This window comes from Mycteria americana, chromosome 6 (assembly GCF_035582795.1).
Source record: "Mycteria americana isolate JAX WOST 10 ecotype Jacksonville Zoo and Gardens chromosome 6, USCA_MyAme_1.0, whole genome shotgun sequence".
NCBI classification, from domain to species: domain Eukaryota; kingdom Metazoa; phylum Chordata; class Aves; order Ciconiiformes; family Ciconiidae; genus Mycteria; species Mycteria americana.
In genome coordinates, this window is record NC_134370.1 from 38,208,641 (window position 1) to 38,235,891 (window position 27,251).

At 56.4% G+C, this 27,251-nt stretch overlaps 2 protein-coding genes across 2 annotated transcripts; one reads left to right on the forward strand and one right to left on the reverse strand.

Moving 5' to 3' along the window:
• Nucleotides 1-28: 28 nt before the first annotated feature.
• LOC142411945 (cadherin-23-like) lies at nt 29-25,536 on the reverse strand. The gene is made up of 13 exons (XM_075506609.1): nt 25,474-25,536; nt 25,234-25,383; nt 24,439-24,567; nt 24,188-24,316; nt 22,682-22,909; nt 5,968-6,189; nt 5,766-5,885; nt 3,356-3,536; nt 2,292-2,425; nt 1,847-2,056; nt 1,525-1,632; nt 883-985; nt 29-219 (listed from the first exon to the last, which is right to left on the reverse strand). The coding sequence occupies exons 1-13, from the start codon at nt 25,534-25,536 to the stop codon at nt 29-31; spliced, it is 1,968 nt and encodes a 655-aa protein (XP_075362724.1).
• VSIR (V-set immunoregulatory receptor) lies at nt 7,929-19,002 on the forward strand. The gene is made up of 7 exons (XM_075505377.1): nt 7,929-8,066; nt 12,974-13,429; nt 14,191-14,238; nt 15,480-15,587; nt 17,137-17,164; nt 17,640-17,827; nt 18,101-19,002. Exons 1-7 carry the CDS (start codon nt 8,003-8,005, stop codon nt 18,136-18,138), a joined length of 930 nt encoding a protein of 309 aa, XP_075361492.1. The 5' UTR covers nt 7,929-8,002; the 3' UTR covers nt 18,139-19,002.
• Nucleotides 25,537-27,251: the final 1,715 nt, after the last annotated feature.

The window sequence follows — 27,251 nt, forward strand, 5'->3', positions numbered from 1 at the left end:
CCGGAGTCCCTGGATGGGATGACAAGGGTTAGGGAGAGTTGCGGCCCCCTGCGGAGCCCCCCCCCCATCCCCCTCCCACCCTGGTGACGCATGAGGGACGGCAATGAATGGATGGAGGAGGTGACAGAGCGGGGCCTCGCAGGGCACGAGGCAGCGGGGGGTGGCTGCTGCAGCCTTGCAGACCGACTCGCGAGTCCCAGGAGGCAGCGGGACGTCCGGCTAAAAACAAACAGACAGACACATCCGTCAGATGATGGCACCAGCACCCTGCCGCTGAGGGCATCACCTGAAGGCACCTAAACCCTTCACCTGGGATGCCCCTCGATGGCGGGACAGGGAGGTACTCGAGGTCTTGGAGCAGGGAGCGATTTAAATGGCAAGAAGGCAAAAAAAAGAGGAATATTTCTAGCTCTTTGGCTGGGAAATGTCTACCTGGACAGGCTGGACTGTGTTATCTCTAACCCCCGGAGCAAGGTGGCTCCAGGTGCTGGTGTTGGAGAGATGGCACCCCATCCCCTGCAGGGATGTTGGGCAGGTTGGTGCCCTCAAGGCTGCCCCCAGGGCTCGGCTCAGACCATGGGCACGTCTTGCTATCTGCAGCTGAGCTGTTCCCAAATGGGGCTGATTTCTCACAGGATTGTGCCTTATCTGTGCCAGGAAGGGTTTCCGCCAGCAGCATGGACTAAAGCCACGTTCTCCACGAGGCTGACCTCCTCGGGCAGTCGGCAGGAGCCCCTCATACTCAGCATCCCCATCCTAATGACTTGCAGCCTTTTCCTGCTCAGCGTCGTGTCTCCTCCATGACGGCCAGGAGACACCTCCCCTTGCCCAGCCCCAAAGGGATTCTCCAGGAGCCACCTAAGGGAGCGAAGAGAGACCTACCTGGGGGTGAGTTCTCCATCACCTCGGCCTGGTAGGAGCTCTGGGTGAAGAGGGGGCGGTTGTCGTTCTCATCTGCTATGGAAATGACCAGTAGGTCAAAATCCTAAAAGAAAACAGGGACAAGAGGGCGATGACCACAACGTCCTTTCCTTGAGCTCACCTCCTGCCTCTCCCACCTCCAGCTTAGTGCTGGCCAAAGCTGGAGTCCTGTGCAACCATGATGCTGTTCTCCCTGGACCACCCTGGAGGGTCTGCAGGGACCCTCACCCCACGGCTGGGCATCCCTTCCCAGCCTGCACCCCGAAGGGTGATGCATGGGACATCTTGGCAGGGCCAAAGGATGCTCTGGTGTCGTTGTCCAGCTCTCCAGCCCAACTTTGTCCCACCTTCCATGACATCTACTGCTGTTGCATGGAGTGAACATGAGATGTTGAACTTGCCCTAAATCCTACTGGTCCTGTTGTCTGATGGGGAGGGTGTTGCAGCACCCTCCTTGTGACCCTCAGTTGCTTTTGGGGGATGGGGCTGCTATTGGAAATGCTATGGGTAGATGCACCACCTCTTTGTGGACATGGCAGGAGCCCTCCTCCCACCCACCCTGCCGCCTGCGCCACTGGAGACCCTGGCAGTGTCCGTAATTACCCGCCTGGCATTGCGTATGTTCTCGGGGTTGTCCTTCACTGTGACGGTCAGCCTGTACTCCGCCACCCGCTCCCTGTCTAGCGGGCGGTTTACATAGACGATGCCACTCTACCAAGAAAAAAGGGAGAAAATAGGTACAAGGGATGTGAAACACGCTTCCCCCGGGGCATCTCCTGCCAGGGCAGGATGAGGGAAGGCATCACGCCAGATGGCACCCATGAGTGCCCAGGGAAGGCAGGGCTCCAGGGCCAGGGGTGCCCACCCTCCGCATCCCGGCATCCCACCCCCTGGCGCGGGGTGGCCGCGATCCCCGGGGCCGTACGGTGCTGTTGATGTAGAAGGCATTCTCTGTGTTGCCTGATGTTATGTCGAAGGTCAGTAGGGCGTTCGGCCCCTTGTCTGCGTCCCGGGCAAGGACACGGGTGACGAAGCTGGAGACGGGGGCATTTTCACTGAGGGTGAGGTTCATTGGGAGGTTGAGGAGCACGGGGTCGTTGTCGTTGATGTCCAGCACACGGATGCCCACGAGCATCTGCCAGGGAGAGAAGCAGCGCGGGCATGTGGCACCTATTTCCATCCCTCCCATCCTTTTTTTGCAAGAGGTGGGCTTCCCCACTCAGCCCACTACACTCTGGGGGAGGAAAGCCCCAGGGACAAGGGGAAGGAAGAAGAGGGGAGGAGAGCAAAGGCAGAGGAGACTCCAAGGAAGGAGCTAGGGATGGAGGACAGCACCCCACAGCCCCCCACACTGCCCGGGGGGGACTCACCGTGGAGCTGAGGGGGGGCACCCCCCAGTCCTGGGCAGCGATGGTGAGGTTGTAGAAAGGGATGTTCTCACGGTCCAGCTCAGCATCCTTCCGCACCCGCAGCTCCCCTTCCACCGGGGAGATGACAAACTCCCCTGCCGGAGACAGCGGGGCCCTGGCTTGTGCCATCCTGCTGTGAATGGCCTGGCTCCCCAGGGGGACGGCTTGTTTCGGAGCCGGGGGACAGGCACCATGGCGGGCTTGGGAACAACAGCCCCAGTGCCGCATTACTGCAGATATGGGAGGACTATGGCCATCTGGGCTCTATCCCGGGGACCGATGCAACCCGAGTTACCAGCAGGAGCAGGGAATGTGGGTTGAATGGCCCAGTAAGAGGTGCTCACACTCCTTGGTTGGGCCTTTCTGAAGGTGCCAACAGCCCTCCAAGCACCTGCCTGTGCCCCATGATGGCCAGAGCGGGGTGGGCTATGCAGCATGGACCCCCCCAAGCCAAGGGGCTGCATCCCAGTTGTTCTGGAAAAGCTTTGCAGCGGGGTGAGCTTGGAGATGGGCTCTGCCTTCCAGATACCCTGGGCTAAAGTCACCACCCGTTCACAGAGGGACAGCCGTACGTCCCCATGGCTGGGGATGCCTGCAGCTCCTCTGCCACCTACTCTGGGGTGCTGGTGGGGCTACAGCTGCAGCTCTGCCACGGCGTGCAGAGCAACTCGGTCCCCAAACGCCCTGCAAACCCTGTGGGGGGTTTGTGCACTTGCAGCTCTCAGTTTCTCTTTCTGTGGTCTGTTTTTTTGCCTTTTTTATTTTTTTGCCTTTATTGTTTAGCAGATTTCCCCCTCCCTTGCACAAGCCCCTGCCACACCCTTGGCCGGCCACGAATAGGTTAAGTTTTCTGTTGCTCAAAACAGGATTTCCTGGTGTCGAAAGGCTGAATTTGCAGAAGCGCCCGGCTGGGAGGATGGCTTTTCTGAAACACTTCCGCCTGCGCTCCTGCGCTGGCTCCTGCAAGCCGTGTTCCTCCATGGGGCAGCCAGAAGGAGAGGTGATGCTCCCGTGTCCCCACTCACCGAGGGGGTCCCCAGCGACGATGCTGTACTCCACTTGCCCGCTGGGTCCTGAGTCGCCGTCATGGGCCAGGAAGGTCCAGACACGCGGGCCAGGCTGCCCTTCCGTGACATCGAAGGGACCCTCATATGGCCGAGGGAAGGTGGGACAGTTGTCATTGATATCATTGAGGTTCACCAGCACCTGTGGTCAGGGTGAGAGGGTGCAGGGCAGTGAGAGGAGAGGGATGGAAGGGAAGACCAGCCTGCTGGCCATGAGTGTGAAAAGCCATGGATGGGCGACATTGCAAAATACCTCCTATATTTCTGGCTTTGCTGGGTTCCCCAAACATCCAGGTCACAGTTCAGAGACTCAAACTCAGTCATTCCTGATCATGCTCATCCTACAGCGACACTATGAAACTCCAGCCACACACAGGTGGGGCCCTTTTCAACCTCTGGGCCATGCACCATGATGGAGAAGTCAATGGAAAAGCCAAATGTTCTCCACATTCACATCCTGAAACCCAAGCTGGATAGGCAAAAGCCACAGACATGGATTTGACCATCAAAGCTATGAGTTCGGAGAGACCCAGTCTCCGCAGCCAGCTGCATGCTTGCTCATCAAGGGCTTAATTTCTGATGCTGAGCAAACTTTAAAGAATTTGCAGCTTGTGTCCTTATTCCAACACAAAACACCACCAATGCCACTGGCATGTTTCCCCTCTTAGCATCCCTTCCTGTGACACACTTAGCTGGCTAGAAATCAATCCTACAGATCTCAAAAGGGGAAAGCATCAACAATTTTAGGACAGAGTAGACCACGGGGCTATTGGCGAAGCCGGGGATCCAACGAACTCGAGTCTTGCTTTTTAACTGAGTCACACTACATAGAAGACATTTAAATAGCTCTATACTAGACTATATTGAAAAGAGGGTTATGCCCTTGCTAGGCTTCGGGGAACTTGCACAGAGGAGAAGCCCTGCTGGAGGAGGAGAGTCTCCGGTGGCTAATAAGGGATTAAGCTTTGATGTTACAGGTTATGAGAAAGACACTGAAAATGAGGAGCTTTCCGCCCTCCTGGGTTAAAGGATAGTAAAATCCATCACATGGGCATTTGTTACTGGCTAAATCTAATCTTTACAGAAGAGTATATCCGAGGCTCTGCTCCGTTTCCTAGCAGTGGAGAAAACAAACACTGGCATGCCTTATCAGGGTGATGGATTTCCCATCACTTGGGATCTTAAACAATCACTAAACCTCCTCCTAAAAGCTATGTTTTCATACGGTGCTGGCACAAACTCCCTGGGCCGTGTAGGGAGGGTGTTTCCTACCCGTTCTAGCTTCGATACTTGTTGCTGAAGGGGTTTCAAAGTTCATGTCTCTGCTTGGGCCAAGAGACGGGAAAGCTCTGCCTTTGCCTGCAGCACGCCAGCAGCTGCCACCTTCCCTGCTGGCAGTTAAACCCAAGGTCTAGACGTTTCCGCTGCAGTTTTCCTGAGCCAGGGAGGCATCTCCAGCAGTATCAGATGCACACATCTGAAGACTTCCCATCTGCCCCAGCATGGAGAGCACAGTGCTGCCAGGCTCGCAGGGACAGATTTTATCCATGGAAGTCTCCCACACTAGTGTCTCCCCTTCAGTTTCTCTTTTTTCTTCACACATAAAAACCTATCTCCTTTTGGGGGACTAGAAAATGCTGGGCTTGATATCTGGGTGAGGCACAACGGTCCATGATAGGGAGCCAAGGCAGAAGATCTAACTGACCCCTTCTACTTGCAGCCCCTAAAATCATTCTGGGCATGGACAACATCTGCCATACAACCCGTCAAATTTTGGTTTCGGTCACAAAAATAATCAGTGTATTCAATTCCTGCAAAACATTTGCTTTGGAGCTGCTAGTCTGCTCTCCCCACACTTTGAGCAGTGCACTAAGTTCGGGTCACTGCGGTCCAGGAGAAATGGAAGAGCTATAGAGAGAAGCAACAAAAATGACTAGAGGCTTTAAATAACCTCCATACAAGGAATTAAAAAGGAATTTAAAAAGCAGATAAATGATCTGAGAAGATAAAGATGAAGCAGAAATTAATGCTCTAGCAATGCTTTACTACCTACTGTCCCTTCAGGCAAGAAGAACCAAGGGGACCTCTAAAGACAATATAATACAACTTAAAAGCAATTCAGGGAATTTCTTCTGTTTGTGTCTTTGCAGGACCAAATAATTGGGCTAATTAACCCATGAGTGTCCCTTGTCCACCTCCCTGTTTTGCAGCCCCCATGAGGGAGTGGGGTGACAGCAACTGGGCAAACTGGCCGCAGCTGGGAAAAGCGACTGGTGACCCGTGGGAAGGAGATGTGAAACTGCTTGCATGAGGGGGAACTCCTCGACCCCAAAGAGGCCATGGTGTCGCAACCCTGCTGGCAGCTCCCTACCGTGGCGGTTGATGTCAGCCGGCGTGAGATGATGGGGCACTGGTCGGTGGCAGTGACAATCAAGGTGTAGCGCCCGTGGCTGATCTCATAGTCCAGCTCCTTCACCGTGCGGATCTGCCCCTGCAAGGCGAGGGGAGAGCAGCCAGGAGTGAGGGGAGCAGGATGGGGGCATGGCTGGGATGGAGCCGGCATCCTTACTGACCGTGGTGCTGTCGATGTGGAAGGTACCCAAGATGTTGCCTTCTGTGATGGCGTACGCAACTGTGCCATTGGGCCCCTCATCCTGGTCGAGGGCCTGCATGGTGACGAGGGTGGCATTGAGCGTGGTGGGACCTTCATCGAGGGTCACCTCATACAGCTGCTGTCGGAAAGTGGGAGCGTTGTCGTTCTCATCCAGGATGGTGACATACACCGTGGTGGTGGCCTGTGGGACATGGGAACATCACGTTAAGCACCGTGGAGGGACTGGCTCTGCAACCCCTGGAGCTGGCTGGGGAAGGCTGGACCTGTCAAGTTCAATGACCAACGTGGGCTCAACCCTGCCAAGAGACACAAACGGGATGCAGGGCTCAAAATGAAATGAGCCGTGGCTGCAGACGCATCTCCAGGTAACGATTGGGTACAGAGATAAATGTACAGAGATTAAATCACACTCTTGTTCCCAAGCAAAGCATGTCTCTGTGGGATCCCTCTCCTTTTCACCTGGTTTTTACCACTGCTGGTAACACCGGGGAGCAGCCCATGGCAGAGGGAAAGCCAGAGGCTGAACCCCATCATGCCTCACTACCTTTGGAGGAGGTCTGTGTGAGTCCTCACCTTGACATTGAGGCCACCTTGGTTGTTATTACTGAGGGTGGCAACATGGTAGGATGGAAAGTACCTGGAGATGATGCTGCCATGGCTCAGGAGAAGAACAAAAATGAGCGTCTCAAGACGCTTGGCCTCTCCTCCCTCAGGTCCCATCATCTACCTGCTAACCCCAATTTCACTGCCGGTCAGGCTCAGCCTGTCCAGCCTCTTCCAGCTGTATCTGACCCTGCACAGGCACTTGGATGTCCTTACTGAAGGGTGTCTCCTGGTTGTGTCACCACGGCGGCACACCTGGGAACAGGGAGGTGACAAGAGTGTGCCACCCTGCCTAAGGGCTCAGAGATGGGGTCTCAGGACAGATAAGCCATTTTCTTGGAGTCTCTGGACTTTGTGCCTACACCTTCCCCCAGCAACAAATTTCTTCCTGCCACACAAGGGTTACATTTTTGATGAGAGCATCACAGACGTGTTTGCTGTAAAAACCACAAAGCTGCACAATAGTTAGCTGCTTTTCTATTTCAGTGCATGCTGCAAATTCAGAGCAGGTTAGCAGCGAAGTCTCCTGCAGTTTGCAAACCTCCACGTGTCTCTGGGCTCCACTTTCCAGGGAATAGGCGCCTGCCTGCACTGTTTGAAACAAGGCGGCTGGAGATTTCGTCAGTGCCTTTTGAATTCAAAGTGAAGCTCCAGGAGGAGTTAACGTGAGTTGGCCTGTGGTGTTGCTTTACTATTTGAGGGCAAAGTAAGGCCCCCCCATGCAAACAGGCTGTGGGAGGGGGACGCTTTGCTCCCCTTTTTTTGGGGAAAGCTCCATTCCCTTCCCTGAGCTGGCACCGCTTTGAGTTACCCTTCCCTGTACCTGCCTCCTGTTCATCCCAGGAAGGTTTCTGTCCGCTTAATCCTCACAAACACGGGAAAAATAATAATTACAAGCAAAGTCCACTTTAATCAAGCAAGTTGGAGTTTGGCCCCAGGGGAGCAGCTCCCACCGGGGAAAGGATGGGGACCAGCACCTAGCCCCTTGTGGCTGAGCACCCACAGCTCCCCCGGCACATCGAGCACCTTCCTCGGCTACCTCCTGTGCACCCCGAAAACGCACGCGGGGGACCAGCTTGCTCGGAGCTACCCCCTGCGATGCTGTAAGGGAAAAAAACCCGCAGAGGCACCCGCCACTGCCCGAACGGGTGGGGACCGAAGTGTCACCCTTCCGTGGGGTGCCCCGTGGGCGTGCTGCCGCTCGCCCCGGCCGCCCGCAGCTCCCTGCCGCCTCTCACCTCCTGGGGGTGCTCGCAGCTCTCTCCGTCGCTGCGTGCAATAATACCTCAATGAAATTTCCTGTGTGTGCAAGTCCGGTTGCGGCTGCGGGGCTGCTCAGAGCGTGCGGGCGGCTCCGGAGAGGCGAGCTCCCCCCGGCCGCCCCAGCCGCGATGGAGGCGACGTCCCCCCGGGCTGGGCTGCTGCTGGCTGCGCTCTGCCTGCTGGCTTCCCACGGTAAGCTCCAGCTTGCTTTCCTCTCCTCCCCGCGCAGAGAAACTCTCCTCGCTGGGGCACCGCGTTTGCCCAGCCGGGGCTGTGCCTCGGCATGAGGAATTTGGGGCGTTATGTACTTTCTCACCCTGTGATTTCGGAAGGGGGGGGGGCGATCAAGCCAGCGTTTCACGCGATGCTGGTTGCGTTGGGGGCAAGGGGCCACAGGGGAGTTGCTGTTTTAAACCTCTGGGACTGGGTTTTCCTCCTTCCTCCTTCGCTTTGATCTAATGTGCGTGGAAGGAAAGCGGCACCCCCTGGCCCTGCCAGCCCCCCGCCGGGGATCCCGAGCGGGAAAAGCTGCCCCGTTCCTGCACGGCACGTTGTCCTGGCACTATGGAGGTCCCTGGCCACGCAGCGGTGAAAGCAGCCTTTCTTTCACCAGCCCCGGGGGAGCGGAGAGAGGCAGTTTGTGCGAGCGGGGCCGGGATGCCCTCTCTGAGGATGCTCCGCTCCGCCGTAATTGCCGGGACGTGCCGGGCAGCTTCTCCGGGGGGGAGCCGGCCGGGCCAGGACCGCTGGGTGCAGCCGCCGAGTTTCCCTTCCCCTAGGCGAGCGCTTCCCAGCGCTGGAAGCTCGCCAGCAGCTCGCCAGCACGGCGGAGGGATGCTCGGGGCGGGGGGGCTGCTTCACGCCTGACTCCGCACCAGCTCTGGCAGGCAGCGTTTCCGTGCTGGGGCTCTGGGGCCAGGCGGTGAAACGGGGGCGGTGGCAATTAAAACCGCAGTTCATCTGTGGACGAAGGGTCAGAGAACAAAGCTGGGAAGGACCGTGGTCCCTCCCTGCCCTGCGCAGGCGGAGGACGAGCATCCTATCGGGCTTGGCTTCTCCCTCCATCCTGGGATGGCAAAGTGACCCCCTCCAGGATTTCTGCCGGCGCATCCTCAGGAAGAAATGATGCCCCCCTGCAACGGGGCAGGGGGTCCCTTCTCCTCTCTCCTCCGGGACAGCAAGGCTGGTGCGGATTGAAGTGTGCTTTGCTTCTCATCTGAGCTTCTTGACATCAGAGCGCGATTCCCAGCATCTCCATGGGGCTTTAGATTATTTCATTACGCGTCTGGGGTGCTGGGACTGAACATCAGGCCTTCTGCAATGCAACAAGCTTGGACACCGATGTTCAACATCAGCCTGGTGCCAGAGGAACTGAGCTTCGGGCAACCGCGTGCCTGCCAAAACTTTCTGAACCCCCGGCTAATTTTAGCAGGGGTTGATGGAGAAGTAGAGCCCTTGGAGACATCCAGCTCCTACATGGTTTGGGGACACTGGCAGGTAGGTGGATGGGGAAGCGGCTCCTCTCCACCCAAGGGATGGCAGCTGAGCTGGGCTTTCCAAAATCGCATCCCAAGTGCAAACCTGGCATTGTGACCCTGTCCCTGAGCCAGGGCCGTGCTGGAAGAGGAGCAAGGCAGGACCCTCCAGCGGGTGCAGCAGCTCCAGGCTGCTCTCCCCATGGCCTGGATGATGGGTACCAAGGGAGCGGCCCCACCGCTGAAAAGCCATTTGGCTCCTCAGGGTGCGGGAGATGAGGGCTGTTAACACATGTGTCTCTGGCATTTCAGTAAGTTTTTTTTCTCTCCTTTTTCTTTCCTGCTGTAAGTACTTGTGCCGAGGTATGGATGCCCCTGCACATCTCACCCAGCTGATAACTCTGAAGCATAATGACAGCACAGTGACGATGAGGCTTGCAGCACTTTTATGTGAGGCTGTTAAAAAATCTCCCAGAAGAGGAATTAAAGCCGGGTTCCTCACTCCGGCACTGAACAGCCACTCTCTCTCCAGCAGCCCCTCCTCTACGGCGGGTGAGCCCCTCCAAAGGCTGCAGCCCTCCCACCCAGATTTCACTGGAGTGGAAAGAGGTGGCATGATGTGGAAATCACTTCTGTAAGTCACAGGAGTGTAAATCAAACACCTGCTTGCCAGAGCAGGGGACCAAAGTTAGGAGAAGCAGCCAGGAGAGGCTTTTGGTCACCGATCCAGAATTTGGCATGAAATCCTGTTTTATTTAAGCTGTTGGTCGGCAAAGCAACACAGGCTCCTTGGCATTAGCACTTTTTTGCATTTCGTTTTCTCTGAAAGGAGAGCTCCCAGGTTTCAAGCTAGGCAGTGGTGCTGGCACCGGGGACGTACCAGCGCTGCACTGGGCTCTGTGCCGCACCGATGCAACGCTGCGGGTTGGAGCCGAAGATACCAAGGGGCCAAAGAGGAAGAGGGGCACTTTTGGCACCCACTTGAGACCTCCTCTGTCTTTACCAGATGGTGACAAGACGGTGACAAGCCTGGACCTCGACGGGTCCAGGCTCTCTCAGCCGGAGATGCATGGAGACTGGCATCTGGCTTTCTTTTGGTGTTTGCCAGTAGCGCTGACATCAAAAGGAACGGTCCGACCAGGATGGGATGGAGCCAAACCTGGGGTCTGGGCATGGAAGAAGCCCACAGCACCCGGGGGAGATTAAAATCCATGAGCTTTAGTGTAAGGACACTGACAGAAGACATTTCCTCCGGGCACCATCTGGCATCTAGCATAGCTTTAAAGCCTTGCTACGTCTTGGGGAGGGAACACCACCCTCCCTGGCACTGCCGCAGGGCACGCCCTGCCTCACCAGCTCTTCTCCCCAGTTGTTTTCTCCTCCGCTCTCTGGCTTTTGGAAGCCTGCTCAGGAGAAAGAAGGGAAGTTGGTAATGCCGAAGGCTTTGCACACGTGGTAACCTCTGCCCCTCCCCACAGCTGGGCGCCGCTGCCGAAAGCGTGGGCCGTGTTGACTTTCCATCCAGACGGTTCCCATCAAGCCCCGGGGGTGGAGGCTGGATGGTTTAGTAAGGCACAGCTTTGCAGACTGTGTGGGGATGAACGGGACAGCCCTGTTTTATTTGAGGGGCGGTGTGGAAAACAAAGACTCCCGCAGATACTTTTGCAAGGTGTTAGAAGTGCGGCTTCCTCCAATAGAGCCCTGGCTTCCCTTCCCCTGGCTCCCGGGAGACCCCTGATGTGAATGGGGCACTTCCCGTTGCAGCAGGTATCGAGAAACACATCTGAGGTCCCTTTTGTGCTCAGAGCGCTGGCAAGGAGGTGGGGGACCCGCTCCGCTGCGTGCCAAAAGCCGTCCAGCCCAGCCAAGCATCCCAGCCCCAGCAGCATCCAGGGATGGGGAGCAGCTGGGGCTTGAAAATAAGCAGAAACGGGCAGCGTTGAGCTCAGGCCACACAAACCTCCGCCCCAGAGCAGCCCCGGGGATGTGCTGCTGCACGTGCCGTGGGGAGCAGGCTGAGGTGCCCGCAGGAAGCCAGAGCAATTAGCCAGAGCGGTTTGGCAAAGGTCACGCCATCCCCGGCTCTCTGGGACTCCTCGGCACTGCATGCTGCAGACTGGGAGGGTCCGATGGGGGAGATCCCCCCTCCAAACCCCCCTCTCCCTGCAAAGCACCCTCAGCAGGCTGCTGGGACTCAGGGGCTTCACAGCTGTTCTTATGGGGCTTAGAGATCACCATCGTCCTAAAAGGCATAAATAACCATGAGGGGTGGAAGGCATGGGGGACATTTTCACTTTCACTCTCTCAAGCGGAGCCCCATGTCGGGATGGTGACGGCAGTGATTCTGCACGGAGGAGGATGCTCTCCGGGCAGCCCGGCGATGGGGAGCCTCTCGCCCAGCTGGATGGTTTGTGGGCAGGCACAGCACTCCCTGCCTGTGACTGATGCCCGCTCGATATAGCAAGTGAAAAACCTCAAGGTGAAACGGTGGCAGAGTTAATGGCACAACAGGATGTTACCAAAATAAAAGAATGTCTTGTCCTCATGCCATCTTCTCTGTTGCAAACCAGCCCCAGGAACCTCCTTTTCTCAACAATTTAAAGAAAATGAACCCAGAATCTGCTTTTTCTTCAGCTTTCGAAGGTGACGTTTGCACTTCTGCAAACACAAAGTGGTGGTGGGGCCAGAGCACCAAAGACTCGCCCATATTTGCTCTGTTCTCTCCCCTCACGCACAGCTCCCCTTACCCACCAGTACCCTCCACTGGCGTGCTGGGACAGGACCAGTAACACCATGGTGTGCTCCTCTCCTTCCCTCTGTCCCCCCCCCGACATGCTCCTGCGCCTCTGCCAGGCCTCCCACTATGCGTTTTGCAGCCGGCAGCAATCAAGGATTTCTTTCTGAAAATTGTTTTCATTTTCAAGCAGCTCCTCACAGTCGGCGTCAGCCAGTTCTCCCTTCTCCTCCCCAGGGGCTGAAAAACAAGCAGGGTGGGACCCGCTCCCCGCATGATCTCGGGGGGCACAGGCTCCTCCTAGTTGTTTTATTTTTTTCTCCTTTTTATTTGCAGCCGGCTCAGCAGCACTTGTATTTCCTCATTTGCAAGCCATACCCCACTGCCCTGCTTTGCAGAGGTCTGGTGTCCCGTAAGAAGGCGCCTGGGGCAGACCCCACCTCGCTGCCCCACACCGCCCTGCTCTGCCAGCCCTGGGCAAACTTCTGCCTCCCTGCTACTATTAAAAGCTGATGCTCAGCTATATTTAAAGCATGCCTGCCCTCCAGGGATTATTTCTAGGGTGAAGTTGTGCTCCCAGCCCTGCTGGGATGTTGTTACAGAGCAAGTGAAGGGCTCATGCCGTGCTTCCCATCTCCCTTCTCTTATGCTATAGAGAGCTCGTGAGTTTTTCTTGCCCCAAGGGCATGGGTTAAGGCTTTTTTCCCCATGCCTGCAGGCTGGCGTTCACACTTTCTGATTGCTCTCTGCAACCTCTAGCCACACCTCTGCCAACATCAGTGGTGTGGTTTGCAGTGCTTGTTTGGGCAGGGATCCCCATTTTGCTATGAACTCAGGGTAAACCCAGGGCTGTAGGGTCTGACTCAGCCACTGTGCCTTCTCCCTGGCAGGAGGGCCAGCAGCTTTCCTAATCACCACCCCGTACTCGCTCTGCATCTGCCCCGAGGGCCAGAACGTCACCCTGACCTGCCGGATCAGCGGTCCCCTCACCGACCGCCACAACCTCCTCTACAAAACCTGGTACTTCAGCAGCAACGGTGACCAGAGCTGTTCCGGGAAGAAGCACATCCGCAATGTCACCGAGAAGGAGCTGCATCACGACCTGGGCAGGCACCATGAGCCGCCGGGCAATGGCACCCAAAAGTCCCCCCTTGGGGCGCAAGCCAGCCATCATGGGGTGGAGTTTGTCCCCGACCACCACGGTGCCTTTCACATCGTGGTGATGAACCTCACGCTGCAGGACAGCGGGAATTACTGCTGCTACGCCGCGGAGGCCAGGTGGGAGCAAGGCAAGCCCCACACCCTGCAGGTTGCTCACAGCTTCGTGGAGCTGCAGATCCAGCAAGGTGAGGGGGGCCAGGGGAGCCCCTGCCAGTCCTGCATCCATGCCGGGGTGCGTCGGGGCAAGGCGGCAGATAAGGGCTGGTGGGGGATGCCAGGGTGCAGGATCAGGGCTGGGGAGGCAGGGTGTGCTGATGCTGAAAGCCCAAGCCAAGCTGCAAGAGTCAAAGAGCAGCAGATGTTGAAGGTTTGACTTAGGGCCAGAGAGCACTGGAACATTAAAAAAAAAAAAGAAAAAAATAAATCAAGAGGCTGGAACGCAATAAAATCCATGCTACATAGTTTCACTGATCTTCCTCAACCTCTTTCTGGAAGAGAGGAAAACAAACCTCAACATCAAAGGAGCTGGCTGGTGGGCGAGTGCAGTGTAAGGGCTGCAGACATTGCTCGGGATGGAGGGCTTGTAGACAACCTCGGGGCAGCAGCCCAGCAGGGAGAGCTGCCCAGGGAGGCATGAACTGGAGGGGGCAGCATCCCCTGCCCTTGATTTGCAGCGTTAGGATAGATACTTTTTTTTTTAGACCAAAAAAAAAAAAAAAGAGCCTGCATGGCCAGGGATGGGCCCTGCCGCTGCGAGGGAAAAGGGGTCTTGCAGCAGGAATCTCAGTGTAAGCTTCCCAGGATTAAACTCTTGCTTTTGGGATGCTCTGGTCTGATTTTCTCAATGCCAGTGAGCAAAGGCAAGCACAGCTAGCAGGTGTGGGAGCTCTGTGGTACCTGAGCGAATCCTCTGAGATCCAACACTCTTTTCTCTTCTCCACCACAGGCAGAGGAGGGCTTCAAAACTGCACGTTTCATACCGCCACCAGCAAAGGTAAAAGGAAAACACCAAAAACCTTCTCTCCAATGCACTGCTCACCATCCTGGCCCGTGTATTTCACTAGGGATGGCTGCTTGCTATAAACGCACTGGTGTCCAGATGCAACCTCACGGTCGGGTGTTGGGAGGGTCATTTCCGAGGCTGTCCCCACGGGGTGCATCTGACAGGCATGTCCTCAGGCTGAGGAGAACCTCCTTTGGCCCATGTTTCCACGTCACCTGGACTGTCCTGAAGCCTACGGAGATCATTCACCCCATGGTTATAAAGCAACTGAGCTCCCCCCCCAACATGATTGGGGATTTAGCAGCTGCTGCCACGAGCAGATGGGAAGGGACAGAAAACTAGAGTTGCAGGAACCTCTTGCAACACCCCACCGCTGTCCCGAGCCCATGCCACCTCGCCCCAAGCAGAGATACTCTAGCAGGGAAACCCCAAATCTTGCTTGAGTGCTCAGACAACACGAGGCTCCCCCGGCGCTGTGTCTAGACGCTGGAGGTGCCCACTTTGCTATGCAGGTGGTTTCTCCGTGGGTCGCTCTGTCTACCCCTGTTTGCTGGCTGCCAAACAGGCAGATTTTGCTAAAATTGGTTTGCAGCATGGTTGCGGCCAGCCCAGCCACAGGAAACTGCACCATCCTCCCCAGGACTGGCGCTTTCTGTCTCAAACCCTCAGTCCCAAATGCTGGGACAGCCTGTCCTGCCAGGCAAAAAAGAAAAGGGGAGAACCCACCCCCCCAAACACACCCAGAGCAAGAAGCTGCTTCCTCAGACAGATGTGCAGGAGAGCAGGGCTTGAGCTGAATCTGCCCTTGATTTAGGTAGCCCTTGACGCTGCCGCAAGCCATCCCACATGGACCTTGATGGCCACAGACATGCCTGTAGACTGCCAGCCTTTCTGGGGAGCCTTTCTCCTGACTTCACAGGGCTTTATCAGGGCCCCTGCCTCTCTCCCCATATCTAGAAGACCAAAGAAAGACCTTGGGGTGTCCTCCAGCAATGAAGGACTTTGGTCAAGGTCCTAAACAGATGCCTCAGAACTTATCTCCTCAACCGGCAATGCATTCCAGCGTGAATCCCGCTAGGAGCAGACCACCCGGGCGTGCAGCAGCCACGTTGCATCAGGCGTGGGGCAACGCCGGTGTTGCCCCATGCTTCTGCTACGGCTTGAGGAAACCAAGGAAATGCAAGGCGAACCCTCCCCGCCGCCCACTCCAGCTCTGCCCTCTTCTGTTGCAGATATCACGGCTGCCGCGCTGGCAACGGGTGCCTGCATCGTGGGCATCCTCTGCCTGCCCCTCATCTTGCTCCTGATTTACAAGCAGAGACAAGCGGTCAGCAGCAGACGTACGTACCCTCCCTTCGCTAGCCGCCGGCGGGGACACCCACCCGGGGACTCATCTCCTGGGCTGCAGGGATGGGATGTGTCCTGCTGGGGTCAGTGGGTTCGGCTGCCCCGAATCCCGCAGGCACAGTGTAAGGTGGCCCAAAGACAGCTCCCTGCCAGGTGCCTCCGGCAAAGCAGTCCTAGGAAGGGCTGGGCATGCCTGCAGGCTGCGGCAAGGAGTGTGGGGTAGGAGAGGGACCTGTGATGCCTACAGGCACCCCGGGAGCGTGCTGGGGGCACTGAGACTGCACAGATGCTGCTAGGCCCCCTCCCTGCTGAGCTCTTTCCTCCGCATCTCGTGCGAGAGCGGGCTCATTTACTCATCCCTCCCTCCACCGCACAGCCAAAACAGCACCTTTGCCTCCTGAGTGACTGAAAAAGCATTATGTGTGCTTTTGCTCCCCCTGTCTTTAAAAAGACCCCTTACATTTCTATGGCAATAGGACTGTAGCAAGCCCCCTCTCTCCCCACTGCTCCAGCAACAAAATCAGGCAGCACCGAGGTGCAGCTGGCTGCCAGCTCCTGCCTGTACTCGGCTCCCAGTGATTTCAGTAATTAAGCAGAAAGGGGCACCATCTTAACCGGCAGAACCATTTCATCAGGCCTTGGGCAAGCTGGGGGCCCTGCAGTTTCTCTCACCGAGCTCGGTGGGTGGCTGTGTGGCTCTGAGCAAACCCTTTGGAGAAGTGGTTTTTGCAGCAGCGGTGGGCACGATGCCAGCCACAAGAACGGGAACTGCGCTTTCGACATCCATCCCCAGCTGAAAAGACTGGCTGCGTGTCTTCATGCATCCATTTTGCCATGGCCGGGGTGCTGCTCCCCCGCTGTGCTGCAAAGAGTCACCTGGATGCTATTTAACCCAAGAGAGAAGGCAAAACCCAGGGGGATTTGCTTATGGGGTGTCTCAGGCCAGGTTAGCCACAGGTTATTTCCACCGGGCGCTTTCCACTGGCCTGGTCTGGGCCAAAACTTGTGCATCTCAGCTCGGGATGCTCGCTGTGCAGCCATCCAGCACACCCAAGTAACACGGGCTGTCCGATCTGCTGCGGCAAAGAGGATGAGGAAATAAATAACAAATGCAGGGGCAGCCAAATGACGGGGTGGTGTTTCGCAGAGCCCTGGGAGGGTGTCCCGGGCGGGTGGTGGGTGCATCTGGGCACAAGCAGGGCCGGGCTGCAGCCCAGGTGCCGCAGCTGCATCTTGCCTTGCCCCGCGCTGCTGGAAGCACCTCCTTCCCCCTTCTTTGGACCCTGCAGTTTCAATCTGGGAGGAGGCCGGGCTGGGGAGTAAATGAGGTGGGAGACTGCAGGCAGCGGGGATGCGGAGAGGGAGGTTTGGGAGCAAAGAAGAGGCTGATGCTGAAGAAGGGAGAAAGGGAGGGAGGAATGCAGAGGAAGAGGAGGAATTGGGTGTGGATGAGACACCAGAAACCAGCGCTGGCAGCGGGTCTGGATTTGGTGCTGGGCATCACGCTGCCAGCGCACATGCCAACCGTTTTGTCTTTGGCAGGTGCCCATGAGCTCGTCAGGATGGAGAGGTGAGGAAACCCATGTGCTTCCAGCTCGCCCGACCTCCTCACACCCCTTCTGCCCGCATCCCAGACCCCGCAAGGTCTTGTCCTCTTCTCCCCTCCCCTTGAAGCTGGAGTGTATCCTCGCCGGGCAAAGCGAGGGGGATGCTGGCAGCACCCACACCCGGGGTCCTGTCCCTTTCCGGGCAGCCGCTGTTTCTCTTCCCTCCCTCCGAGTGGGAAGTGCCTCCTTTCTTTTTGCCTGTGTCAAGGGCACGCGTCTCCCCACGCCCCAGGAGAGCTTGAAACCATGGTGCCTTTTGGCTAAGCTTTCCCCCCTGCGCCAGGCTTCCTGCTTGCTCTCGGCTGAGGTGCCGCCGCCTGAACTTGCTCCCTGCCCTGCTTGGTTGTTCCCGGCACTCAGCCAAAACCCCGGGGATAGAAAAGGCTTCTGAAATAAAAACGAAAATCCACACCCCTCACACCCTCTCCTCTCCTGCAGCAGCGCCCAGGGCATTGAAAACCCTGTCTTCGAGGCAGTCCCCTCGGTGAGTGCAGAGCCACGGCCCCGACCCCAGCTCTCCTACATGGCCAGCCGGCAGCCCTCCGAGTCCGGCCGGCACCTGCTCTCCGAGCCTGGCACCCCCCTGTCCCCCCTTGGCCCTGGGGACTGCTTCTTCCCAACACTGGGTGAGTGACCGGTGATGCTGAGCCCCCGTGGGCACCCCTGTGGGAGGGACAGGAAGGAAAGAGGCAGTCAGGGGGGTGAGTGGGAAAGCGGGGGTTAAATATCGGCTGCAAACTTTGCATTATGTGGGACATCAAGTCCCAGGGCTTTGCAGATGGGAAGGACCCAAGGCTTCCCCTTCCAATGCAGTCAATGAAAGCAGAGTTTGGCTGCTTCCCGAAGCACGTCCCCGCAGCTGCAAGCCAGACTAATACCCCTCGTCTGCCCTTTTCCAGATCCTGTTCCTGACTCACCAAATTCCTTGAAAGCCTAAAGACCCCAGAGGAAACCACATCCCCCAGCCGCAGCCAGGAGAGGCCAGGCAGCCACCGCACTGTGCTCGCCCAGCCGAGCCCCCCTGGGAGGACAGCATGGCCACGGACAGCAAAGCCTTAAAAAATGAAGCTGAGTGCAGGAGCCCTGCCCTTGTCTCCTGTCCTGGCTCTGCCCTGGGGCTGGAAGTGAACCTCGCTTGCCCGGATTTCGGTTTTTAACTACCTATTTCTATGGAGAAGAGCAAAACTGTGTACTGCTCACATTTTACGGACTAGCTGAAAACTGGGGGTGCGGGGAAGGAAGCACAACCCGCACCTGCAAACCTCCCCAAGGATTTAACTTATTGCCAGGGGTTTAAGCTCTGCAACATCAACCTGTTTCTGCATCTTTGACTGAACATCCTCTCTGGGAGCGGATGGTAAAGTACTTTATCCACCGCAAGACAAAACAGGGTCACCGGCCAACCTTGTACTACCTTTTTCTTTGCAAAACAGGAAGGGGAGAGGCTCCCTGCTGCTGATGGAGCCCTCCTTCCCCACCAGCCTTTTGAGACGGCCACAGACTTGCGAGGCTGCTGTGTTTTCAGCTGGACACACGCTGGGAGGAGCCTTACTTCTGCTGCAATTTTATCCTCGGCTTGGGATCAGGGGAATTTATCTTTCTGTTTGTTTCATTATCAGTGCTGATTAAAAGAAAAAAAGGATGTTTACGGTTTTTGCCTTTTTTTCTTTTTTTTAAATGCCCATAAATTAGACAGTTCATCTGGAGGGTGTTGGAGGATGTTCCCGTGACGTGGCCGAGAGCCCCTGCAGAGAGGCGGAGGCACGGGAGCATGCCGCGGGCGGTGGGAAACACTCCGGCTGGCTTCCCCGCCATCCTCCTGGGGCCAGCCGTCCCTGGGGCCACTGCCTTCAGCCATGCTGGAGGACCCTGCGATGCCCCGGGGGGATGTGGGTGCCCTCACAGCATCCTCCGTTCGAACCACAGCACCCTGGCATCGCTTATCCAAAAGAAGCTGTGGGTCAGGCTCCAGCGTGACTCAGCCCCTGATGAGGAGATAAAACCTTGCGGTAGACACTGTTACTCAAAGGGTGTGTTTGGTTTTTTTCTCTTGCTTTTGTTTTTGTTGTAAAGTGGGGAAAAAATTGCCACTAGACAAACATAAACACTAGTCATACCAAAACAGTGTCAGACCTGAGCAATATCCATTACATCAGGCAGAGCATCCCCAGCAGCATGCTGAATTTTCACACTACATGACTGGAGGAAACTGCGTTTGCCTCTGCAATGGGCTGGGGACGCCCTGGCCTGCTGTAGGATTTGATTAATCTGGTGTTGGCTTCAGCAAAAGCAACTTCAAGATGGTCCGGCCGCAGGCAGAGGGATAAAGGAGAAGCCAGCACCAACGCCCCCACCGCGGACGTAACTTCCTGAGCATGGGACTTGTTGCCACCCACGGCTCAGCCCCTTTCCCCGCTTTGCTGGGGAAGCTCACCCAGTGCCTCCGGCGCTTCCCTCTCCCCGTCCCCGTGGCTGCAGCTGGAAAGGCATGCGGGGGATTTGCCTGCCCACAGGTCCCAACTGCTTTGAAACCCTCTCCGAGTCTCTCCCTTTGCTAACGAATGCACTGTTTGACAACAGAATAAAGCCTTGCTGGAAACAGGTTTCTCTCTGTGCTGCAGGAATCCCATTTTTCGGGATGCCCCGTGCTGCAGGCATGTGCGGTGGGCAGGCAGAGGTGAGCTGAGCAGCCACGCTCTCTGCCAGAGGCACTGGTGTGGCACGTTGGGGCACTGCGGGGCATCAGGGACCGTTTCCCACCCGGAAAGCTCACCAGAAGGAAAACTAAAGACTTTTAGGGGAAAGAGGCGATGGCTACCCAGCCTTCCACACATGCTGGAGCAGGAGCCCTGGCACACTGGGTGCTGGCACACGCCACCTTGGCCCCCACCACTGGTGGAGAAGATGGCACGGCGCTGCGCCTTCGGGCAGGATGCTTATGCTGAAGGTGACCCAGCAAGACGCTCATGCCCTCAAGGACCTTGCCAGGTCTCACCAGCTCTTGCAAGCGCCTGACTTGGGAACGCACGTCGGGCTGGTGCCCCGCTGCTGGCTGTTTTCCGCTGCATCAGCACTTGGGGCTTTGCTGACGGGAGAGTGAGGAGCCACGGAGCTTCACCTGAACGCTTGCTTCAGAGCGGGTGGACGGGAACAGAAACTGCAGAGGCTGAAGCAGCCCTGGCTGGGGGTGGCTGTGAGATAGGCATCTGGGCGGTAAGGAGTGGCTTTGCCGATCCACTCTGCCTCGCTGCAGCTGCTGGTGCCCGGGTCTGCGGGTGCCAGCAGGAGCCCTGCTCTGGCTCATGTGGGTGCTGCAGCTCCCTTGGGCAGACATCCTTCCTTCTGCTGCAGGAAGCGTCCCAAAGTCTCCGGAGCAGGGCAAGCCCTTGGGAAGGTGCAGCTGCAGGCTTGCACCAGGGTCAGACAGAGCCCGAGTGACTCCTGCGATTCCCACGCAAGGACAGCAAGACTTTCCAGTTGCAGCTCACCAGCTTGTGAAGGTTTTCTTTCCTGCAAAGCTTTTTTTGGGTAAATGCTTTTCTTTTATCATCAGCATTTTACCCTTTTGCCCCTGCATTTCCAGCTCCCAAGAGGATGGCCAGTCTTCCACGTGCCCTTGCTGTCCTGGGTATCACAGATCACCACGGGACTTCCAAGTCCTCTCCCATCTCTGTCTCCTCTGCCTCTCCCATACTCAGAGGGCCAAATCTTGAAGCACATGGAGGAATGTGTGAATTACAAACAATAGTTCCTTTTTGTGCATCATTGCATCAGCCTGGACTTACTTGTGAAACCAAAGTTTCTAGTAGGTGACAAACTCCTGACAGGCATCATTTCATCACCCAGGCACGAGGCCAGCAGCCACCAAGCCACATGCAGGACAGCCTTTCACAAGACCTAAGCGTCCTCAAGCTCTGAAAAGGGCTGAAACTCCTCTCTCTGCTGAGGAATCAGGTCACTGGATGCTTTGTTTCGCTTCAGCGTGGCGGGATTTTGATCGTCGCTGCTGGCATAACTGGTGCCGGTGACGTGGTGGTCACACAGCAGAAACCCTGAGGACGAGCGGGGCTGCTGGGACACCGCTTTGGCAGCGTGAAGCGATAAGCTGTGTCACTTGTCCTCCCCGGGAAGCGGGCATTGCCATGGCAATGGGATTTGCCGGCTGGGTGCATAGCATTCCTCACCACGGCAGCATCAGCGATGCTCCCAGGGTGCCTGGGTGATGGGGACCCGTCTGGGAGGAGCGGGCAGCACCAGGTGCTGCAGTTATATGAAGCAGCTTTCTCTCATTTTGGAGAAAGAAACTTGCCTAGATTTAAGCTGCAGTGGCAGCGTGGCTTAAGAAAAAGATGGTGATGAACAAGCAGGCGTGTGAACTACCTGGGAGGGAGGAGTTGAGAGTGCAAAGCCTGAAGCGAGAGTTGCAAGCCACAGTTTGCACTGCTAGTTGCAACCTGTTTCCTCAAAATGTAGAGCAGGGCTTTGCAGCGAGAGCTGTGCCGGGAGATCAGAGAGATAGCGAGAGATAGCAGGTGGAGGTGGGGGAGAGGAAGGATGGCAGAGTGTCGCGCAGGGGGTCATGCCTCCCTGTCTCACAATTTGCGCTTGCTTTGTGCACGCAGGCACTTGCACACCTCCCCACAGAGCCGTGGGGTTAGGAGGGAATCGGGGCTGGAAAATGCCCCAAATGTTATTTGCTCATTTGCCTCTCCCACACCAGAGTCCTCCTTAAAGGCACAAATAACGAGACTTGCTATTCGTGGAGCGGGGAAGGTGCGAGGGAGAGTCAGGCTGCAGCAAATGCAGTTACCTCGCCGGGCAGTCCTGCACTCTGGTAGCTAAAACGCAAGGTGGCCACCTCCTCAGACCGAAGGATGATGGACGGGGTCTCGTATCAGCCCCCAGATGCATGCCCAGACCCTGCTCCCTGGGGGCAGAGCACTCCGGACGGCAGCAACGTGACTAATGAGCTGCCCAAATCTCACACGGTGGGGACTGCCACAGCTGTAGTGCTGATTACCAGAGCTCTTCTCATTTGCAAGCACCAGAGCAGACACACATTGGTCCGTGGTCAGCTGCTGCTCCAGCCACCTCCTGCCCTGAGATGACTGAGAGCAACATCCTGAGACCTTTCACACTCAGAGCATGAGGAGCCAGCGGGCAGGACGACTCCTGCAGCCAGCAGCACGCTTGCCCATTGGGATGGTCTTGATATTTTTGGCATTTACAGATGGGAGATGGCAGCTCCCCGAACGACTGCAAGAAAGGGCCCCGCAGGACCAAGTGCCGAAGGAGGCTCTGAATCAAACCCGTACTTGGCAGATTTGGACCCCGAGTCATAACCCAAATGGCTGGGTCACTGAAACATCATGCCCTGTGCCTGCTCGCCCCTTCCATGCTCAACGTCTCAATGCTAAGCTTGCTCCCGCAGTGCCGCCCAGCTCCATCCTCCCCCTGAAAAGCACATTTTGGTGGCTCACCGACAAGGAGGGGTTGCCCTCGTCCTCAACGGTGACCACCAGGCTATAGAAGCTCTGCCGCTCGCGGTCCGGCGGGGATGGCCGGGTGGCGATCTCACCGGTGACGCGGTCCATGCGGAAGGTCAGGTCCTCGTTCCCGCGGGTGATGTAGTAGGAGAGGACGCTGTTGAGGCCAACATCCCGGTCGGTGGCGCGTACCTGGGCCACTGCCGTGCCACCGCCAACGTTCTGCAGGGCAAGACGGTGGGGTGAGCGGCAGAGATACACCTCATAACATATAAAATACATAATTCATAACATTAATAATATAATTCTAATATAGAACGGGTTTTTTCCAGGCATTGCGGTGCTTGAGGCTCCAAACTTGTGGCCCCAACACCCAGCAGCCAAGCAGGAGGCTGCTCTCCTTCACTAGCTCCTGGATGCTGTTTTTGCAGTGCTTATTGCAAATGATGTTTTATTAATTGATGCATCTTCGTGCAAAAAATTAAACAAGGCTACTCGCCCTGCCACTGATAGCTCAGCTGAGAATCAGGCACAGGCTTAGCAATGGAAGGTTCTGCCCTTTGCTTGAGCGCTCCAATCTTTTTTGGTTTGAAACTCTGAAATTAAATGTGTTTTCTACGTTACGTTTTAAAAAGAAATGGAATAAAACTAACAGGTGACATTTGCTGTTAAGTTGCCAAAGCCAGCTGCGGCTGCATGCCGAAATTGCGCCTTTTTTTCCTTATGTTACAGCATCTCCCATTTGTTGCAACAAGCCAGTTTGATTCCCTGCTGCAGAAAGCTGCGCATTCGGTCCTTTCTAGGCTGGCACAGCCTGAAAGAGTGTAAAAACCAGTGTGTGTGCAAATGTGAAGGCTGTGTAATGGACTCAGAGCTCGGCTAATTATTTTTGGATAGTCCCATTACAGGGGAAATCAAAACAGAAATTCTGTTCTCCAACCAGCTCTGAACACGTATTAAATAGATAAGAAAATCCTAACAGGGCAATAACTTTAATGCAAAGCTATTAATCATGAGCGACACTTCCTCACAGCTAAGTGTCACTGGCTATCACTCGTATTTCATTTTTCCTCATCAAATTGAGAACCCCCTGGTCCAGGAATTAAACTGTCAGGAAATAAGTTGTCTTTTCTCACGCCTGATTGTGTTTTATTGCTTAATTATCCAGCTCTTGCCAAGCTGCTTCCTGAAAGCAATTCCTATTCTGCACCGCGACGCCTCTTGTGTCACTTCGGTGGCATTTCCATGGGTGTGTAGCCACTTCTCCTTCCTGCCGATCTCTGCATCCTCGTGGGCTTAAGTTGCCTGCAGAGCTCTCTCCTAGCCCAAAACTAGGAGGCCATCATAGGTGAGGGCTTGCAAGGGGCCAGCAACCCTTGAATCACCCAAGGTGAGGTCTGACCACAAGGCAGGTGGGGACAACTCTGCTGTCCCCACCTGCCTTGTGGTCAGACCTCACCTGGAGAGGGTGGAAGGAGAGGAGCAGGGCTGGGTGCTCACCTCGCTCACGCTCACGTTGTAGCCAAAGGGGCTGTCGATGATGGGGGGGTTGTCGTTGACGTCGAGGATGTTCACGCGCAGAGTGTGCTCCTTCCTCCGGGGGGGCACACCGCCGTCCGAGGCTTGGATCTGTGGTTGGGGGGTGGATTTTTCTAAAAATGCTATTTTCAGGCTCACAGCCCCATGAAAACAGCCTCGATGCTCAAACCAGAAGAAGGCCAAGGAGGTAAGCAGGGTGGTTCGGTGCTTACCCGTAAGGTGTAGTGATCCAGCAGCTCCCGGTCCAGCGGCCATGCCACAAACACCTCGCCGTAGGTGTTGTTGGTGGTATGGATCTCGAAAGCCTGGCCAATGTTTCCTGACGTCAGCGAGAAAGTTACCTGGAAACATCATGGGGAAAGCAAAACAGGGCAGGCAATGTGATGCTGTGAGGAGGAAGGAGAGAAAGGAGACCCTACAATAATAAACCCAGCATCGCCTCGGGAAGTCTCTGAGCATTTTAAAAGGTCCAATGTGCTGGGGTCCACGGGTGTGCTGGCTTATCGCAGCCACCCCAAAGCAAACACCCATGGCCCAACCCCTCTCTCATCCACAGCCCTCCTACGACGCTAGCAATTTTTGGTGTGCAATTAAGGGTGACGAGACCTCATTAACGCCTGTCTGTGTGGTAAAGAAAATAACAAATATCGGAGAGCTTCCTGCTCAGCCTGCCAAGGGCTTCGCTGCCGTTCCCTGTGGGCGGAGAGGCCACAGCTGGTTTTCAGATTGCCAGGCTCCTTTTGACATGTGTCCCACAGAGCTCTCTGCCCTGGACAGCCCAAGGATGATGCTTTTCCTCTCCTGCAGGCACACCTCAGCCCGGAAGCGCCAGTACCCACTGCACAAACACCCCCAAAACTGCTGGCATCAACGACCAGAGTTTGCTCTTGCAGGGATGCAGATGAGGGGAAGGGGCTGGGAAGACACCGATGGAGGCATTTCTGCCTCAGCGAACCACTACCACAGCCTTACGGGCAGCCCCAAACCTGCTGTGCCAGCCTCCCTACCTGCCCGTTGCTGCCTGCATCCGGGTCGCGGGCCAGGACCACGGCCACCCGCTTGCCGACCGCGCTGTCCTCCGCCACGCTCACGGAGGAGTCGGAGGTGATGTCAAACTGGGGGCTGTTGTCGTTCTCGTCCAGGACCGTGATGGTGACCTGCGGACACGGCACAGGGCTCAGGCAGGGTGCAGGCAGGAGCCCACCTGGCATCAACACCCATGCTGACACTCCTGGCAAACTCTCGACCTGCTGCACCCCGCCAAGGTGCCAACAGCGTGAGTGTTGTCTGTCCGACGTGGGAACGGGCATGGGTATTTGAGCCCAGGAATTGAAGCTACATCCCTGTCTGCGGAGGAGGAGGAGGAGGAAGAGGGATGCTTAGAGGCTGGAGGAAGAGTGCAAGGGTGCTACAGCTCTCAAGTGGTGGATTTTTCTATGGAGCATCCTCTGTTTTTTATCCTGCAAACAGCTGGGCACAGAGCAACTCACGCTGCTGCAGGGTGACCCTTTCCTGCTAAGCTTTTCACAAGCAGAGATTTCATCCGTGCTCACAGCGCCAGAGGTTGGGCAGGGTTTGCTTTAAAGTTAAATGGACACAAAGAAGTCGGAGCTGCCTGTATTTAACTAAACCAGGAAAAACTGGGCACATAGAAGACCTGAGCTCCCTCCTGGGAAAAGGCACATGGGCAAGTGGGAGACCAGGCAGGAGATGCTTGGAGCGGCACCCTGCCGCAGTGTGGAGGCGACTGGGGACCGGGCTACCTTGGCCACAATTAGCCAGAGGAAATGCTCTCATCGCGTTTGTAATCAAAGAGCTGCAATGCTACACAAAAATGAGAGAGGAAGAGCCTTTCTGTTCCCGGGGCTCTATTTATGGGTGCCCCGAGCCCCCAGGTGCGGCCGGGCTGAATATGACAACATCCCGGAGGAAGACGGGCAGTGCGTTGTGAGCCTTGGGGCGATTCGGGTATTGTTGCCGCTGAATTAAAAACAGAGAGCCAGGAGCGGGGAGAGCCCATTTAGCTGCTGCGATGGATCCGGCAGCTGCTGTCCCAAGTGCCAGATCAGGGCGCTGGGATTTCTGCTGGCCGGCACTATGTTCTGAGGGGTGTCACAGAGGCTGGTGCTGGTGGGGCAGGGCTGGAGACCTCCACCCCGGTCCCTCCCTGCAGCTTGATGCGGAGTTCGGGATGGATCCTGGTTCCCAAGGTGATGCCAGCATGACGGACGCACTTACCTTCTGTTGGAGGAGAGCAGAGCGGGAAACAGAGAAAACAAAAAACCAAGAGTTAGTGGGGGATGAGGAGGTGCACAGGCGAGGGGCAGTGAGCTGGCCCCGCATCCCACCGTGGCAGTGCTGGGGGCCGCGGGTACTCCGCTGCAGTGATTCGGAGGCTCCCCTGTTGGAGCATCCTCTGTTTTTTTTTCTAGATAAGCTTGGTGGATTCGCCCCTAGCCCTGGGAGAGGCTCAGACAAGAGCATGGCAGTGAGTGGAGACCACAGCCGCCGGTCCCCATGGGTGGGGACAGGCAGTGCTTGCAGCATCACTGCCTTTGTCATCCAGTATCCTTTTTAGAGGCAACAGATGCCCCAAGGCACGAGAGCGCTCGAAACGCAGAGCGCTGCCCATCGCTGCGGGCCAGCCTCCAGTTTCAAACCCCCCCAGGGTCCCGCTCCTCCGGCTGGCCCAAACCATCACAGTTTGAGTAGCGCCAGCCAAGCCGCCCCTGCCCGCGGCACGGGGACCAGGCTCGCCCTGCACCCAGCGTGCCTCCTGCCCCGGCAGAGAAATGCAAATCACCCCCCTGCTCGGCTGCCTTTGAAACTGCCAAATATAACTGCCCTCTTAAACATAAACCACTGTGAAGTGTTTCAAGGGCCCCAAATTTACCTCCCTCAAAACTGCTTTAGCTTAATAAGTGACCTGCAAACTCTACAGTTTGGGGTGGGGTTTTCTTTTGTTCTGAAAAATCCCACCCTATGACATGCAGAAGGTCTGTGCTTATGCAAATGTAGGGTTTCC